At 36.1% G+C, this 14,420-nt stretch overlaps 1 protein-coding gene across 7 annotated transcripts in view; it reads left to right on the top strand.

Moving 5' to 3' along the window:
* LOC105465816 (potassium voltage-gated channel subfamily H member 8) overlaps positions 1 to 14,420 on the top strand; it is a 383,293-nt gene that overhangs the window by 138,221 nt on the left and 230,652 nt on the right. For all 7 annotated transcript variants that reach the window (XM_071090847.1, XM_071090848.1, XM_071090846.1 and 4 more), the window contains one exon: positions 483 to 614. In XM_071090847.1, the coding sequence (XP_070946948.1) occupies positions 483 to 614 (132 nt within the window). The remainder of the gene's footprint in view (positions 1 to 482; positions 615 to 14,420) is intronic.

Genomic DNA, 14,420 nt, shown 5'->3' with positions numbered 1-14,420 from the left:
CCCCCAAACTTGGTATTTTTCATCTTTTTTATTTTAGCATTCTGTTGTACAAGCTTTGATTTTTAAATTGACTATATAAACCTCTGGCAAACTCATACCAAACAAAGGTCTTTATTGAAGAAAACTGTGTGCTGGGGGTGGGAAGGGGCAATCTCTCATAAAGTGGAATGCTTCAACATCAACAAGTCCAAAGAAGAAATGCAGTTTGAATAATGTAAGCAGAAATGTCTCAGCACAGACAAGTGTTTTTGTTTAAAATACTTCTTTATTTTCAGAAAAAGCATTTCCTTTGGAATGAAGAGAGATGCATATAGGATAGAAATTTATGGAATCTGAAAACTGACATTTTTAAGATGGAGGGAGTTGTGGGATTGAAGAAAACACTAAGGGCTTTATTTTTATTAATGATTGTGATTTCCATAGAAATAACACAAGGCAATGGTTGATTTGTATTTTTTGTTTTTTTGTTTTTACTGTTGCAGGGTCTCCATTTTGGTGCCTACTGGATATTGTTCCCATAAAGAATGAAAAAGGAGATGTAGTACTTTTTCTGGCCTCATTCAAAGATATAACAGATACAAAAGTGAAGATTACTCCAGAAGATAAAAAAGAAGGTTTGTACTGTTTTCAGAAAACATTAACAGATGGAGTAACATTTTGAAATTGTTTACTTAAAAACTCTTGGAGAAAAAAATGCATTTTTAATAACAGCAACTGATAAATAATTCGTAACTGTTAGCGGTCAGTATTTGGTGCATATTCCAAAATCATAGAGACTCACATGCATTTACATTCTATCATCTTTATAATAAAGACTCACTTGGCAGGAACTAAAAGTCCATATTCCTATGTTAATAGGATGAGGATGAGAAAACAGTTTATCACAATATAAGGATTAACACCACTTCATTGTATTAGTCAAAAATTAATGGATGGGATAAGTAACGTTAGGAGGATGTGATTAAAAATACATCTCTCCATTTCCTCTAGATTGCTGTAGCTCAAACTTAGATGTGCCAAGTGTAGTTATGTACAAAGGTAAGAACTCTAGCTTAGTGGTTGTTAGAACAGAATGTTGCAAACAAATGTGAATCCTGTACCTTATCGTATATACAAATATAATACTTTGTTTTAAGACATAAACAAGCTTTTCAGTTATCTTTAAAGGAGTCTAAGAATTTGTGTTGTTTACCTTGTATCTTCTGATTATAATTTATTTAGAAATTCTTTGGATTTTATATAAGCTGACATAAGTTAACACTGAAACCAGCTGATATTATTTGTTTTAAACAACAGTAGGATTCTAGTCACCAGAGAAAAAGCAATTATCCTTTGTGGATTTCCTATGTAGTAAGTTCTTTTTTAGAATCAGCTACTTGACATTTCAACAGCTATGTCTTTTTAAGAATGGACTCTTTTATTCCAGTTCTTTTTAAAAATGTGTGTGATTGTTTTCAATACATTATGTCTCTTGAAATGACAACCCAAATGAACAGATATCATAGTTTGGTCCTCTCACTTCTAGCATTTGAAAGCCTTGCAAATGCATGTCTGTTTTGCTGTATATTGGCATGACTAAATTCTGTGGTTTATTTTACATATGCAAGGGAAGAGACCTCTTCAAGTTACTTGAATTTTAGAGCAAGTGTAGTACCTGTCCAATGTAAGTTCCACAAAGTATGGAAATTGATGTGTACAGTTTTTGCTTTTAATAGTTTCTTTGTAAGACAGAAACACAAAGGGCAAGGATTCTTTGAATAAAATTATTCAAACATATAAATATATATTGATATTATGTATATTCACAAATATGTGTGGATAAATAGAAATATAACACAATCCTTAGAAAGAAATACATGACTTTTTTTTTTTTTTTTTGCTTGAAAGAAGGTAGTTTTATTAACCTTTAACTGACTTGTTTTGAATATGAGGACCATGCCTAATGGTATTATACAAATCCCTTAATTATCTTTGTCTTATGTTCCTTATGTCTCTTGATAGGGGAGAAATCCCCATCATGGTGGACTGCAATGAATAAAAGCGGTGAAGTATACTTTTTCATTTGGAGTTTGAGAGAGCTCAATAAAAATACTCATTTTTGCCATCCACGTTCTGAATCAGCTGAAAAAGAAAAATGAGAAATGAGTAGATTGGAAACCAAAATATCACCTTTATTTCTGATGACACTAATAAAGGAAAACCTGAAATATCTCTACCTCCAAGTGGGCTTCCTTCTAGTGAGCTCTAGTTTTAGGCAAAGTTGCCCCTCAGTCACAAAGCTGGACTGAAGCCAAAGCAGAGCCTCTCACTGTGTAACTTAATGTCTGGAGAACCAGAGCAGAATAGTTGCTCCCTAAAGAGAGGGAAGACAAAGGGGCTCTCCTATACATGTCCATATCACCTTCCCAACTTACCGAATTATATTCTTCTTCTTTCCCTTGAAATAGCTAAGTTAAGGAGCAGAGAGAGACTAACATGCCACACTAGTAGAGCTGCTTGCACTTGAAAGATTACATCTGTCGTTTGGAAGTGAAGGACATCCATTTGAACACTGTCAACCAATAACAAACTTACCCAAAGTTCTACTTAAAAATGAGTTTTGCATTTGTATTTAAATACATACATTAAATTGTGCTCAATAACATTCTCATTTTGTTTAGGGACCATGTGCAATGTAAAGACTATCTCTTGCAAGATTTAAATAAAAAATAGCAAAACACTTTTAACATTAATTATATTATGCAAAATATGATTTAATTTTTTGAAATATTTGTTACTAAGTCCCTAGATACTTTTATCTCAACATTATCTCATATAAAAATATTACTTCTAATATATGCTGAACACTCAAGAACAGTTTTTTCTATTGCTACCTTATTATAAATGTCCCATAAAAGTATGTAGTATTTTTAGAAAGACAGAGTAACTATTGTAAGTAACCATGGTTATAAAATGATAATTTAAAAATAGCCAACAATCTGGGAGGCCAAGGCAAGAGGACTGCTTGAGACCAGAAGTTTGATAGCAGCTTGGGCAACATAGGAAGACTCTGTCTTTACCAAAAATAAAAAAATAATAAAATAAAGAATAAATTAAAAATCAGCCGGGTCATGGTGGTGCACACTTGTAGTCCCAGCTATTTGGGAGGTTGAGGTGGGAGAATTGCTTGAGTCCAGGAGGTGAATGCTGCAGTGACTGGTGACCACATTCCTGCACTGTAGCCTGGGTGACAGAGTGAGATCCTGTCTCAAAAAGAAAAAAGAAAAAGAAAAAGAAAAAAAATATATTTTTACCTGCACTTAATGGAGTAAAACGCATTGAAATTCACCAGTTGATGGCATGTCTTGCAGGAAAGGCACACCTTAACATATGATATTTTTAAAACTTCCAAATAAGTGTTTGATTATTAAAATGTCACCATGTAACTGTAGCACTATTGTGTCATAACATTAAAAAAACTAAATGAGTGCATGACATGACCCAGTGTTGCATCTTCTGCAAATGCATCACTGAAGTTCATCTAAGTTGTAGAAATAAGGTTCATGTTAATTAAATTAATTAATACTGAGGTTCATATGATGGGCTTCATTTAAGAGATATAAATGGCATGGACTTCTATTAAAAATACTTTAATTATTAATCTGTGTTTTGAGGAAGTTTATTTAAATGAGGAAGAACCTGTTTTATAGAAGAGGCTAACAAAGTGTGGGATATAATGTAGGCCTTTTGTCAATGAACAGCATTAGTAGAAGATGAGCACAAAATTCAAACTACTATTTGTATGTACAGTAGCTTTCAGCTAGTGCATCTGCTGGTGTGTGTGTGTGTGTGTGTGTGTGTGTGTGTGTGTGTGAGAGAGAGATAGAGAGAGAGAGAGGGAGAGAGAATGCGCGCGCGCCTTCAGCAGAAATCTGATAGTTGTTATCACCTTTAAAACTACTTTCCTTTTTGGCACATATTTTACTTCTATTCCAAAAATAATGTGTACACCACTTACTTCTATGTTCATGTCAAGCGTTACTTATGGAGTGAATTTAATACAAGGCCCTGTTTATGTCTTTCTGTATCAGTTAAGAAATACTTTGATATAAAATTTGGATTTATATGTCAATCAGCTTGGCAATTGAAGTTCTTTTGTTGCTGATCAGAAATCTTGGCTGGCAGTTAAATATGTCCTTTTAATAAAAAAAAAAAAGGAAAGAAAAGGAAAGAAAGAAAGAAAGAAGGAGGAAGGAAGGAAGGAAGGAAGGAAGGAAGGAAGGAAGGAAGGAAGGAGAGGGAAGGGGAGGGGAGGAGGGAAGGGGAGGAGAGGAATGTCTGCTTAGTACAGTAAGCCAGGGTAGGCAAAGTCTTTTTGGACACCAGGTCTTCAATGGTGGGAAAGGATTAGGAAAAACATTCACAAGGCTGAGAACAGAGGGCCTTTGGATGGAGTGGTTCAGAGGGAATTGTTTACTTTGAGTGAAGGAAAATAGCCTCAGCAGGAGGCTTTAATTTTTTTAGTTAATTAAAATCAAATTAATTTAATGAAATTAGTTTTAAAAATTATATTTAAAATTTAATGTAAATTTAAAAGTGGATTAATAATGTATTAAGTCATTCAAAAAATATTCATTGAGCACCCACTCTGACCCCGGCATTGCATTAGCATTTGGAGATGTCAAAATGGAGACAATATGCTTGGAAACATCTTAAGCCTCAGCTTAAATCCTTTCCACTAAATTTTAGCTATTAGTCCTTCCAGATGCTGCTTACTGTCTCAGGAACTGAGTTTCTTCATCTATAAAAGGAGGTACTCATACATATCTGCTACATTTGTTATAGGTTTATAAGAGATAATATATGCAATTCGCATAGCACAGGGCATATAGAATATGCTCAATAAAAGATGTGGTCGTGGTTGTTATATTCTATAGGTTTTATAAAAATAGCTAGCTCTCATTGAGTCTCTGCTTCATGCTAACTGCTTCACATAGGTGACTTCATTTACTTCTCATAACTCTGTGAAATAAGTATTATTCCTATTCCCATTTATTGATGAATTTAAGTGACTTGACAAAATTGAGGTAGTTTTTTTTTTTTTAAAAAAAAGGTAACCTGGGATTTACAGTCATGCAGCCAAACCTCAGGGCCTACATTATGTTTTTTCTCCCTCACTTGCCCTCTGCAAAGTGCTCATAATCTTCTGGTGGACACAGATCCAGTTTTGCAATATAGTATGTTCAGTGATAGCAAGAGGTAGAGCAGAGTCAAGGAGAACTTCACAGGAGAAGTAATATTGAAGCAAATCTTGAAAGATGATTTGTGTGTGGAGTAAGACTGAAAGGAAAGAATGTTAATTTTAGGTGATGAAACAGCAAGTAGTTGACCTTTTTAAATAAGAAAAGTCATGAAGTTGAAGTTCAACCCTAAGGAGTTTAGGTGGTATGCAGATATATTTCAGAGTTAGAACAGGTTGACCTTGACATAAGAGATGAAGGAAAAGGAGATCTTTTGGGATCCTCTTTCTGGTTTAAGGGCTGTTATGAACTGATTCATGTCACTCCCAAATTTATATGTTGAAGCCTTAACCCCCAGTTATCTCAGAATGTAACTGTATTTGGAGATGAGGCTTTTGAATAATTAAGTTAAAATGAAGTTGTTAGGGTTGCCCTAATCCAGTCTGACTCTTATAAGAAGAGATTAGAACAAACAGACACCAGGGGCGTGAATGCATAGAGGGACTGCTGACAATGGAGACAGAACAGCCTTATGCAAACCAAGGAGAGTCCTCAGGAAACCAACCTGCCAAATCAACCTTAATCTTGAATCTCTAGCCTCCAGAACTGTAAGAAAATATATTTCTGTTATTTAAGCCACTCAGTTTGAGGCACAGTCTCCCTTGGTGTCATTGGATTGGTTCCACTACATCCTGAGGATACCATAATCCACTGATGCTTAAGTTCCTCATATAAAATGATTTAATATTCTGCACATCCTCCCATATGCTTTAAAAAAATCTCTAGATTACTTATGATTCCCAATGCAATATTAATGCTATGAAAATGGTTTTTGTGTTGTATTGTTTAGGGAATAATGACAAGAAAAAAGCCTATACATATTTAGTGCAAATGAACCTATCCATTATTTTTCTGAATATTTTTGATCCACATGTGGTTGAATCCGTGGATGTGGAACCCGCAGATACAGAGGGCTGACTGCAGTTTGTTTAGCTGCCCTAGCAAGTATGATGAATGACTTTAATCCAGGTGGTTAATGCAGAAGAGAAATAAGTGTCTAAGGAACATAAATGAATTCAGTATTGGGTCTACTGTTTGAGGTTTCTATGCATGTCTTGTAGGCACATAGACATGAGGGTCAGGTGATCAAGACAGCATTATGGACTGAAGGCATAGATTTGACAGCCATCAATATATTGATGGTAATGTAAAAAAAAAAGATCATAGGTGAGATTCTTTAGGAATGCTAAAGACAGCTTCAATAGGAGGGAGGAAAGAAGTAGGTCAAGGGTAGGATCCTGGATCATACTAACATTTGAGGAACCAGGAGGAGAGTATCAGTAAAGGAGATAGATTAATAATGGTGAGACATTAGAGAAAAATGGAACCAGACATCATAGAGAAATTAAGTCAGATGAGGACACAGATGTGCCCACTGGGTTTTTTAATTGAAAGATTACAGGATTGCTGCTAAAAGCAGTTTCAAGAGAGAGCTGGGAGAGAAAGCCAATAATGAGAATCTTACTAACTTTCCAACACTTTGGGCCATCACATTATTAAAATTAAGGAGACACAATTGTAGCACTTTCTTATATGCTCTTAGCTCATGTGAGTAGATTTTAAGTTCAAATTACTTAAGAATCAGCTTATTAAGCTCCCCACAGTCCACTTTATTTTTTCCTTTTTTTTTTTTTTTTTTTTTTGAAGCGGAGTCTCCGTGTGTTACCAGGCCAGAGTGCAGTGGCACAATCTCGGCTCACTGCAACCTCCACCTCCCGGGTTCACGTGATTCTCCTGCCTCAGCTTCCTGAGTAACTGGGACTACAGGGATGCGCCACCACACCCAACTAATTTTTGTATTTTTAGTGGAGACGGGGTTTCACCATGTTGGCCAGGATGGTCTCGATCTTGTGACCTCGTGATCCACCTGCCTCGGCCTCCCGAAGTGTTAGGATTACAGGCGTGAGCCACCGCGCCCGGCCCCACACTCCACTTACTAACTACCATTTCGCCTTCTAACTTTTTTGAAACTTGGGGACAAGTCAAGCTGGCCTGTTCATTTTCAGCTCACACTCTTATTTCTCCTTACCCAGGAGAATTTTCCCTCACTTGGAATGTATCTTTGTCACCTTATTCATCATGAAAATCCCACTTGTTTTCTGTATAGTCAGATTTTCCCGAACTACTTTAGTTCATAGTAAGTGTCCTTCCCTTAAAACACTCTCTTCCTTGCTGCTGGAGTCATCTTTCTAAACCTTCTGGCACTGGTGTATCAAACTTCTGTTACCTTGTCATTCCCAAATCATTATGGGCCTTGAAACTGGCACACAGCTTCATTCTTTGCATTTCCTACATTGCCTTAAACATAATAGCAACTGAGTAAATACTTGCTTATTAATTTATTGTATTCAATGGCCCTCACCTGTCTGACAGTGGTAAATGTCTTTTAAAAGTTCCTTTCCTCTACACTGAGTTGCATTTGTGTCAATTTTCCAAACATTTTCCACAGCATTTCATTCATTGTGTTAATTTGGTTTTCCATTCAAACCAGTTGAGTATAATACTACATGCCTTGTTTTTCCAGGCACAGAGCCCAGTGAAATTATTTTTGTTTATTTCTTGTTCAGTGTCCCAGATTTGCTTTGGAATGTTGGTTGATGCTGGCTTATTCATTATGTGGTAACAACATCAGTTATCATAGAATGAGGGGATTTCAATTATAATTTCTAAAAAATGAGCATTTCAAATTTGTTTTGAGAATTTAGGGGTTGATGTGTGAAGCCTTTCACATTATCTTTAGTGGTAATACAAATCAAGATTCCAATGCAGTGGCATTTCTTGGTAGTCTAAGTGGCAAGCCACAGCAGGTTGGCATTGTTAATTACACTGACAAAAGTTTTGTGTTGCATATACCATTGCCTATTACTAAGTGACTTCAGAAGAAATAAAATAATAAACAGCTATTCTAAACAATTAGATATGCATTGCCTTTAGCTACAAGAATGTGCAAACCTAACTAACACAAGATTAAACAGTAAAGGCTTATTTTCCTCATATTTCAAAGAGCATGGGACTGAGCAGCCCGTGGTTGGAAACAGAGACACTGTAATACTGGTGGGCACTCAGGCTCTTTTGGCGTTTCTGCTCTGCTGTCCTTTATGTGCTGTTTTTCTTCATCTTGCTTATCACCTGATGGTTGCAAGATGCCTGCTGCACCTTTAGAACTCATTTCTGTGGTGCAGACAATAAGAAGAGTGATGGACAAAAGGCAGGTGCCTCTTTCTAGGAGGATTCTCCTTTGTTTGTAGGAAGGAATGTATTTCCCCTTGCCTCTCTCTCCTGCCAGGGATTTCTGTCAACACGTCATTTACCATAACTTTATCACATGGTCATGGCCCATTTCTAGCTCCAAGGAATGCCAATAAATCAAGGTTTGGGTTTTTTTTTTTCTAAGCTTTTATATCTCAAAAATAGAAATAGTCAAAAGAGAAAGAGTCTTGGAATGAGACTGGGTCAGGCATCCTAGAGTGTCTATCAAGGTATCATTTACTGATTATTTTCGATATGCCAGACATATCATCCCAGGATCCTACAATGTAGAAGAATGAGACTTAGAGTGAAAAGTGAACTGCCCAAGGCCTCAGTGCTGTGAAGAGGTGGAGACAGGATAAAGCCCAGGACCATCTGGTCTCAGAGCTTATATATTTCCACTATACCACAAGGGGACCTGCAATGAAACAAGTGAGAGGAAACTGGAAATGAGGTGGAAAGAAAGCTGGACTTATCTCAGTTTCTTCCCCAAACCCCTACAAGTAATTATTATTGAAATGGAGCTCCTGTCTCAATTACTTTTACCATTCTCATTTCTTATTTAAAATCCTTAGTATTCAAAGTGTGGTCTGAGGGACTGACACATCAGCATCACCTGGGAGCTCATTGGAAACACAGAATCTCCGGTCCTAGGTTAGACCTTTTGATCAGAATCTGCATTTCAGTGAGCTCAGGTGACTCACATGCCTATCCAAGTTTGAGAAGCCCTGTGAGGTACACATTTCTTAGAAGGCTTCCCCGACCATCCATATTAAACTAATCCATCTTCAGCTATTCTATTACATTGTTTTATAGCAACATTGTTTTATAGCATGTATGCCTATCTGAAACAATGTTACTCAAAAGTTGGTTTTAATTGCAAGTATTTTCTCTTCTACTAAAATTAAGGTTTCGTCAGGGAATAGACTTTGCTTTTGTTGAGGATCTTATTTCTAACACAGATAGAGTGTCTGACACATAGTAAGTGCTCAATAGATATTTGATAGATGGATGATAAGTATATGAATGCATAAATGATGTTTAATTTAGGATACTTGGCTCTTCAGAGATAGATAACAACATAGCATTCTCGCTGTTTCAAAATAACCAGATCATAATTACAAAAGCTGCATGTCTCAGGTGCACATTCTGATCACTGTATTGTTTGGCTTTGTTCTGCTTGATTTCATTCAAAGACGATTTTTCATGTATTTACCTTAGCCTTAACTTCTCTAAATGTGTTCTTACTGCTGATATTGAATAGCCCTTTGGCTTTGAATAGAATCGCTGTTGTTGGTTGATTTTTTGTTCTTGTTAACTCTTCTGTTGTTAAGTTTCCAAGAATCTCAATTTGGTCAAAATTTTGAAGATAATTGAAGTTATTTGTTATAAAAAATAAAAAGTCACCAAAAGGAAAGACATTAAGTGACTGATCAGACATTAATTAAATCTAAGATGGCTGTTATGTACCTCGAATATTTTAATTTTCAATGTGGAACATTGCAGTAATGTTCCTTCCACTTGCTGAATTATTCTGCCTGATTTTTTTTTGTTTGCATAATAGAAAAAACACATGCAAAATTTCTAATAAAAAGAAGTTGCCTGATGAGAGAATTATTGTAAAAATTGATACTTTATCCCAGGAAATAGATTTCTGCCTTAGGGACATCTATACCAACTCTTTATCAGATATGTGATGGCATTGGAACTGAAGAGCTCATATAGATGCTTGAAGTGATTTAAAAATTTTAAGCACATCTATATTTTATTACCTGTGTTTAAAAAATGATCTTTGGAGTTTCTACACATATTCGCTAATGTCTTTTTTCTCCCAAAACCTTTTAAAGACAAATAATGCAAACTAGGGTTCATAAATTAGGTCGCCTTTAGAGACCATGGTATGATGTAATGAGAAAGATATTGCCATAGTCTGTGGTAAGGACTAGGCATAATAGTCATGGCATGCTTCACCAAGTCATTCCATTTGAAAGAAAAATTTAAAGTATCTGCAGCCACCAAAATACTCTCGTGGATTGCATTTGTTCTGATGGTGAGTAGTTTGTTATCCTTGGACAAAACTTTCTGAAGCTATTATCTCATTGGCCTTACTTTTTATACAGTATATTTCTAGTTTTATTACTTTAAGATTAAAACATGGTTTTTGCCCCTTTTTGGAATTTAATATTAAATAGCTTTTTGCAATTAAATGGTCAATTCATTGAAACACGAGGCAAATATGGTATTAAGAAGATTAAGGCCAGGTGCAGTGACTTACACCTGTAATCCCAATTTGGGTGGCTGAGGCAGGAGGATTGCTTGAGCCTAGGATTAACCTGGGGAAGACAGGGAGACACTGTCTCTACCAAAAAATGGAAAAAGAATTTAACCTGGTGTGGTGGTGCATACCTGTGGTCCCAGTTACTCAGGGAGCTGAGGTGGGATAATTGCTTGAGTTCAGGAGGTAGAGGCTGCAGTGAGCTGTGAGCGTGCCACTGTGCTCCAACCTGGGTGACATAGAGAGACCCTGTCTCAAATAAATAAATAAATAAATAAATAAATAAGTTCAGGCTGAGAGCTAAAACAGCCAGAGCCATATAACTTGACCCTCTGTTTGGGTATACATTCTTGACGATGTTCACTATATCCAGCAATATTTACCTAGACATTGTTATTAAGGAATATTCCCAGTTTGGGGATTACAGCTGTCATGATACTGTCATGGATGATAACAGTGTCACTGAGGACAGGCTGGAGACCTACAGAAAGGTCTATAGGTAAGGTTTCTTTGGCCTCCTGGCATTTTCTGTGGAAACATTCTGGGGAATGGCAGAAAATACTGTGGGTTTGTACTTCAATGGATGGTGTGGCTAGTGTAGAGCTTTTTCCTTTTTTGCCGAGTTTTTATATGGGGTTATTGAGGTAGTGACTTTGCCAGTGAGAAAAAAACAGACTATTTGGTACCAAGAGCATAGGTGCCAACTATTTGGAGAAGTGACTGGGAATAACTCGGTGCCCTGAATGGGAAATATAGGGTTCCCAGTTTGGGGGGATTTTGAGTCTAGTTTCTGCTCCATGCTTCAGTAAAAATAAGCTTTGCATCCCAACTAGCTTGTTTTCATACAGTAGGAAAAAATGTCCAGGAGTCACTATGTGTCAATCCTGCTTACCTCCCCAGTGAGCATCCTCAAAATTCCATGATGCTTTACATATATGTGTGTGTGTGTGTGTGTGTGTGTGTGTGTGTATATTTGACACTTTGTGTGGGGGAACAATTTGACTCATGGATAATATAGAAGCTTCAAAGGCAAATGTCTACTGAAATGTTCACATAGTTGCTTCAGTCTTTTAATATTATATAGCAATTCAGTTTTATTTGATTTACTTCAAAAATACATCTTCCCATTCATGAGAAAAACTACATACAAACATAATTAGGAGACTGCTCCCCAATTTGGAGAATGAAAATTTTGCCCAAGTATTAATTTCTCAAAGCAGACATTCATGTTAAGAATGCTTATGCAATGTGGGAGGTAAGCTGAACAAATGTTAACTAGAAAGCTGCTAAAATGACTGATTGCATTGATGAAAACTTCAGAACTTATAAATGGTGCTCATGAGCACACTGGTTTGAGCTGTAGTTTTTTCATGTGTTCCTTTCCTCTTCTAGACTATCAGCTCTGTGAAAACAGATGTCATGTCTGATTCACTTTTGATCCCAGTAATTTAGGCTAAGGTGTGAGGAACTAATTGAGTGGCATTAAAAGATTCAGAAGTCTTGTGGTTATTTGTAATAAACTATGAGAATGCAAAAGCATAAGAATGATACAATGGCCTTTGGGGACTTGGAGGAAAGGGTGGGAAGAGAGTGAGGGATGAAAGACTACAAATTGGGTACAGTGTATACTGCTCAGGTGATGGGTGCACCAAAATCTCACAAATCGCCACTAAAGAACTTATTCATGTAACCAGACACCACAGTTCCCCCAAAACCTATGAAAATTAAATATATATTTTTTCTTAAAAAAAAGACATGAAAAGGAACAACTTCTACTAACTACAAATGAAGAAAAGTAGTGAGTCTATTTTAAAAATTAGAAATGGAATATTCCAATTATACAGATACAAAATATATTATTTATTAATTCCATCTTAGTGCAAAGGTGGAAAAACATACATATCCAGATGGAATATGAAAGCAAACACATGAGACTACAGTATGAGATAGACACTTGAGAGTATCAAACTCTCAATAAAATGGTTCAGAATAATGTAAACATTAAGAAATGTACTCAACAGCATGGAAAAAAAAATACTGAGATACCCAGATAGAAGGGAAGAATAGGGTAAAGTTCTTACCACATTGGAGCACAGTTTTGAGAAGCAGCCATTAAAATGGCTGAGAATCCTGACATGATTTTTTTAAGTACATGTTCCCTCACATGGTTAGGCTGCTATAATATGAGCTTAAGGAAGTAGTTAAGTGATAAAGCCCAAATGGTACTACAACTGTATTTCATCTTACAATAGGATTCAGCAATACCTAGATGATACATTGATGACAACATAAGTTATTTAACAGCTTGTTGAGTACAGAAAATTAAGCTATGCCATTAGATGATGACTTCCTGAATAGATAGTTCAGCTTTTTATTGTAAGAGGGATTGATTGGCCAAATTGAAGCTTCAGTGAAATGTATTCCTATTAGTGTTCTGTCACTGCATTCTGTAAAGGAATATGACTTCAGATAAGCTCAAACCTGAGTCTACTGAGGGTATGGCACACCTGGAAAATTGATTTTCAATTTTCTAATTTACCTACAAACCTCTCAGAAGTATGCTGGCTACTGGTGAGAGGAAAAGGGCTGGAAGGTATCTACAACTTCACACATAACCAAAAACAGAAAATTGGTGAAGTGGTGAAAGGAGTTTCTCAAAGCCTCTCTTCAATCAAGTGATTTCATTGGCAGCAATGGGCCAATATGAGAACCTGAAAGCCGCAGATGCTTATCAAGATCTCCAGAAGCACTGCTGGCTAGCTATTTTATTCTGTGTAACAATTTCTAGATTTGTAGATAGGAGTTTTATTAATCACCTATGTTAAATAAAAGTGTGGCGTGTGCTTTGCTGGTATTTTTTGGTGTCTCTCCATGGTGACTATCACTCTTGTGCAATTGTATATCACCATTAGAGTCAAAAGATAAAGTTTTAATAGGTGAGAATAATAAATAATAGTGCTGAGAAGAAAAATACAGTGAATTTGATTAGCTAAACAGGGACGGCAAAACAGAGTTACTAGATTACCTAATGTCATGTAAATGGTAATGACTACCTAGAATTTTCATTGAAAACCTTTCTAAGGTAACATCTTATCTCATAGGAGAAAGGTGTTATGATCAGTTATTGAAGGCTGCCAGGTCACGGTGATGGAAGAATAGAAGGTAATAGTTACAGGCAAAGCAGATATTTGCCATACCTGCAGTTAAGGAAAGCAGTGTCATTCTTATAACAAGTAGAATGTTGGAGACCTCAAACCTTCTCTTGTGGGGTTAACTCATAAATACAAAATAGCATATCTTTCATATAGTTTTGAAATGAAAATAATCCATCCACTGTGGGTTACAGTTGAGTTATCAAAACTCTGTAATTACAAAGAAATCAATTGTGAAAGTAAAAATCATGTGATGAGCTGGGGGTGCAGAAAAGACATACTGATACAGAATTCTTAAAGTTGATGCATAAAATAAAAATTTTACAGTGTGGCTGTGCTCATGGTAAAGTAAGAGAAACAATTAGATTTGAGGGGGGAAAAGTTATAAATAAGAGGGGTGCTTTGGAGTTGGTGAAGAAGAGACAAAGCCTAGTTTTTGAGCAGAGTGGAAGGTCAAATTGGAGA

The sequence above is a fragment of the Macaca nemestrina genome, chromosome 2 (assembly GCF_043159975.1).
Source record: "Macaca nemestrina isolate mMacNem1 chromosome 2, mMacNem.hap1, whole genome shotgun sequence".
NCBI classification, from domain to species: Eukaryota; Metazoa; Chordata; class Mammalia; order Primates; family Cercopithecidae; genus Macaca; species Macaca nemestrina.
This window is presented reverse-complemented; position numbering and strand designations above follow the sequence as displayed.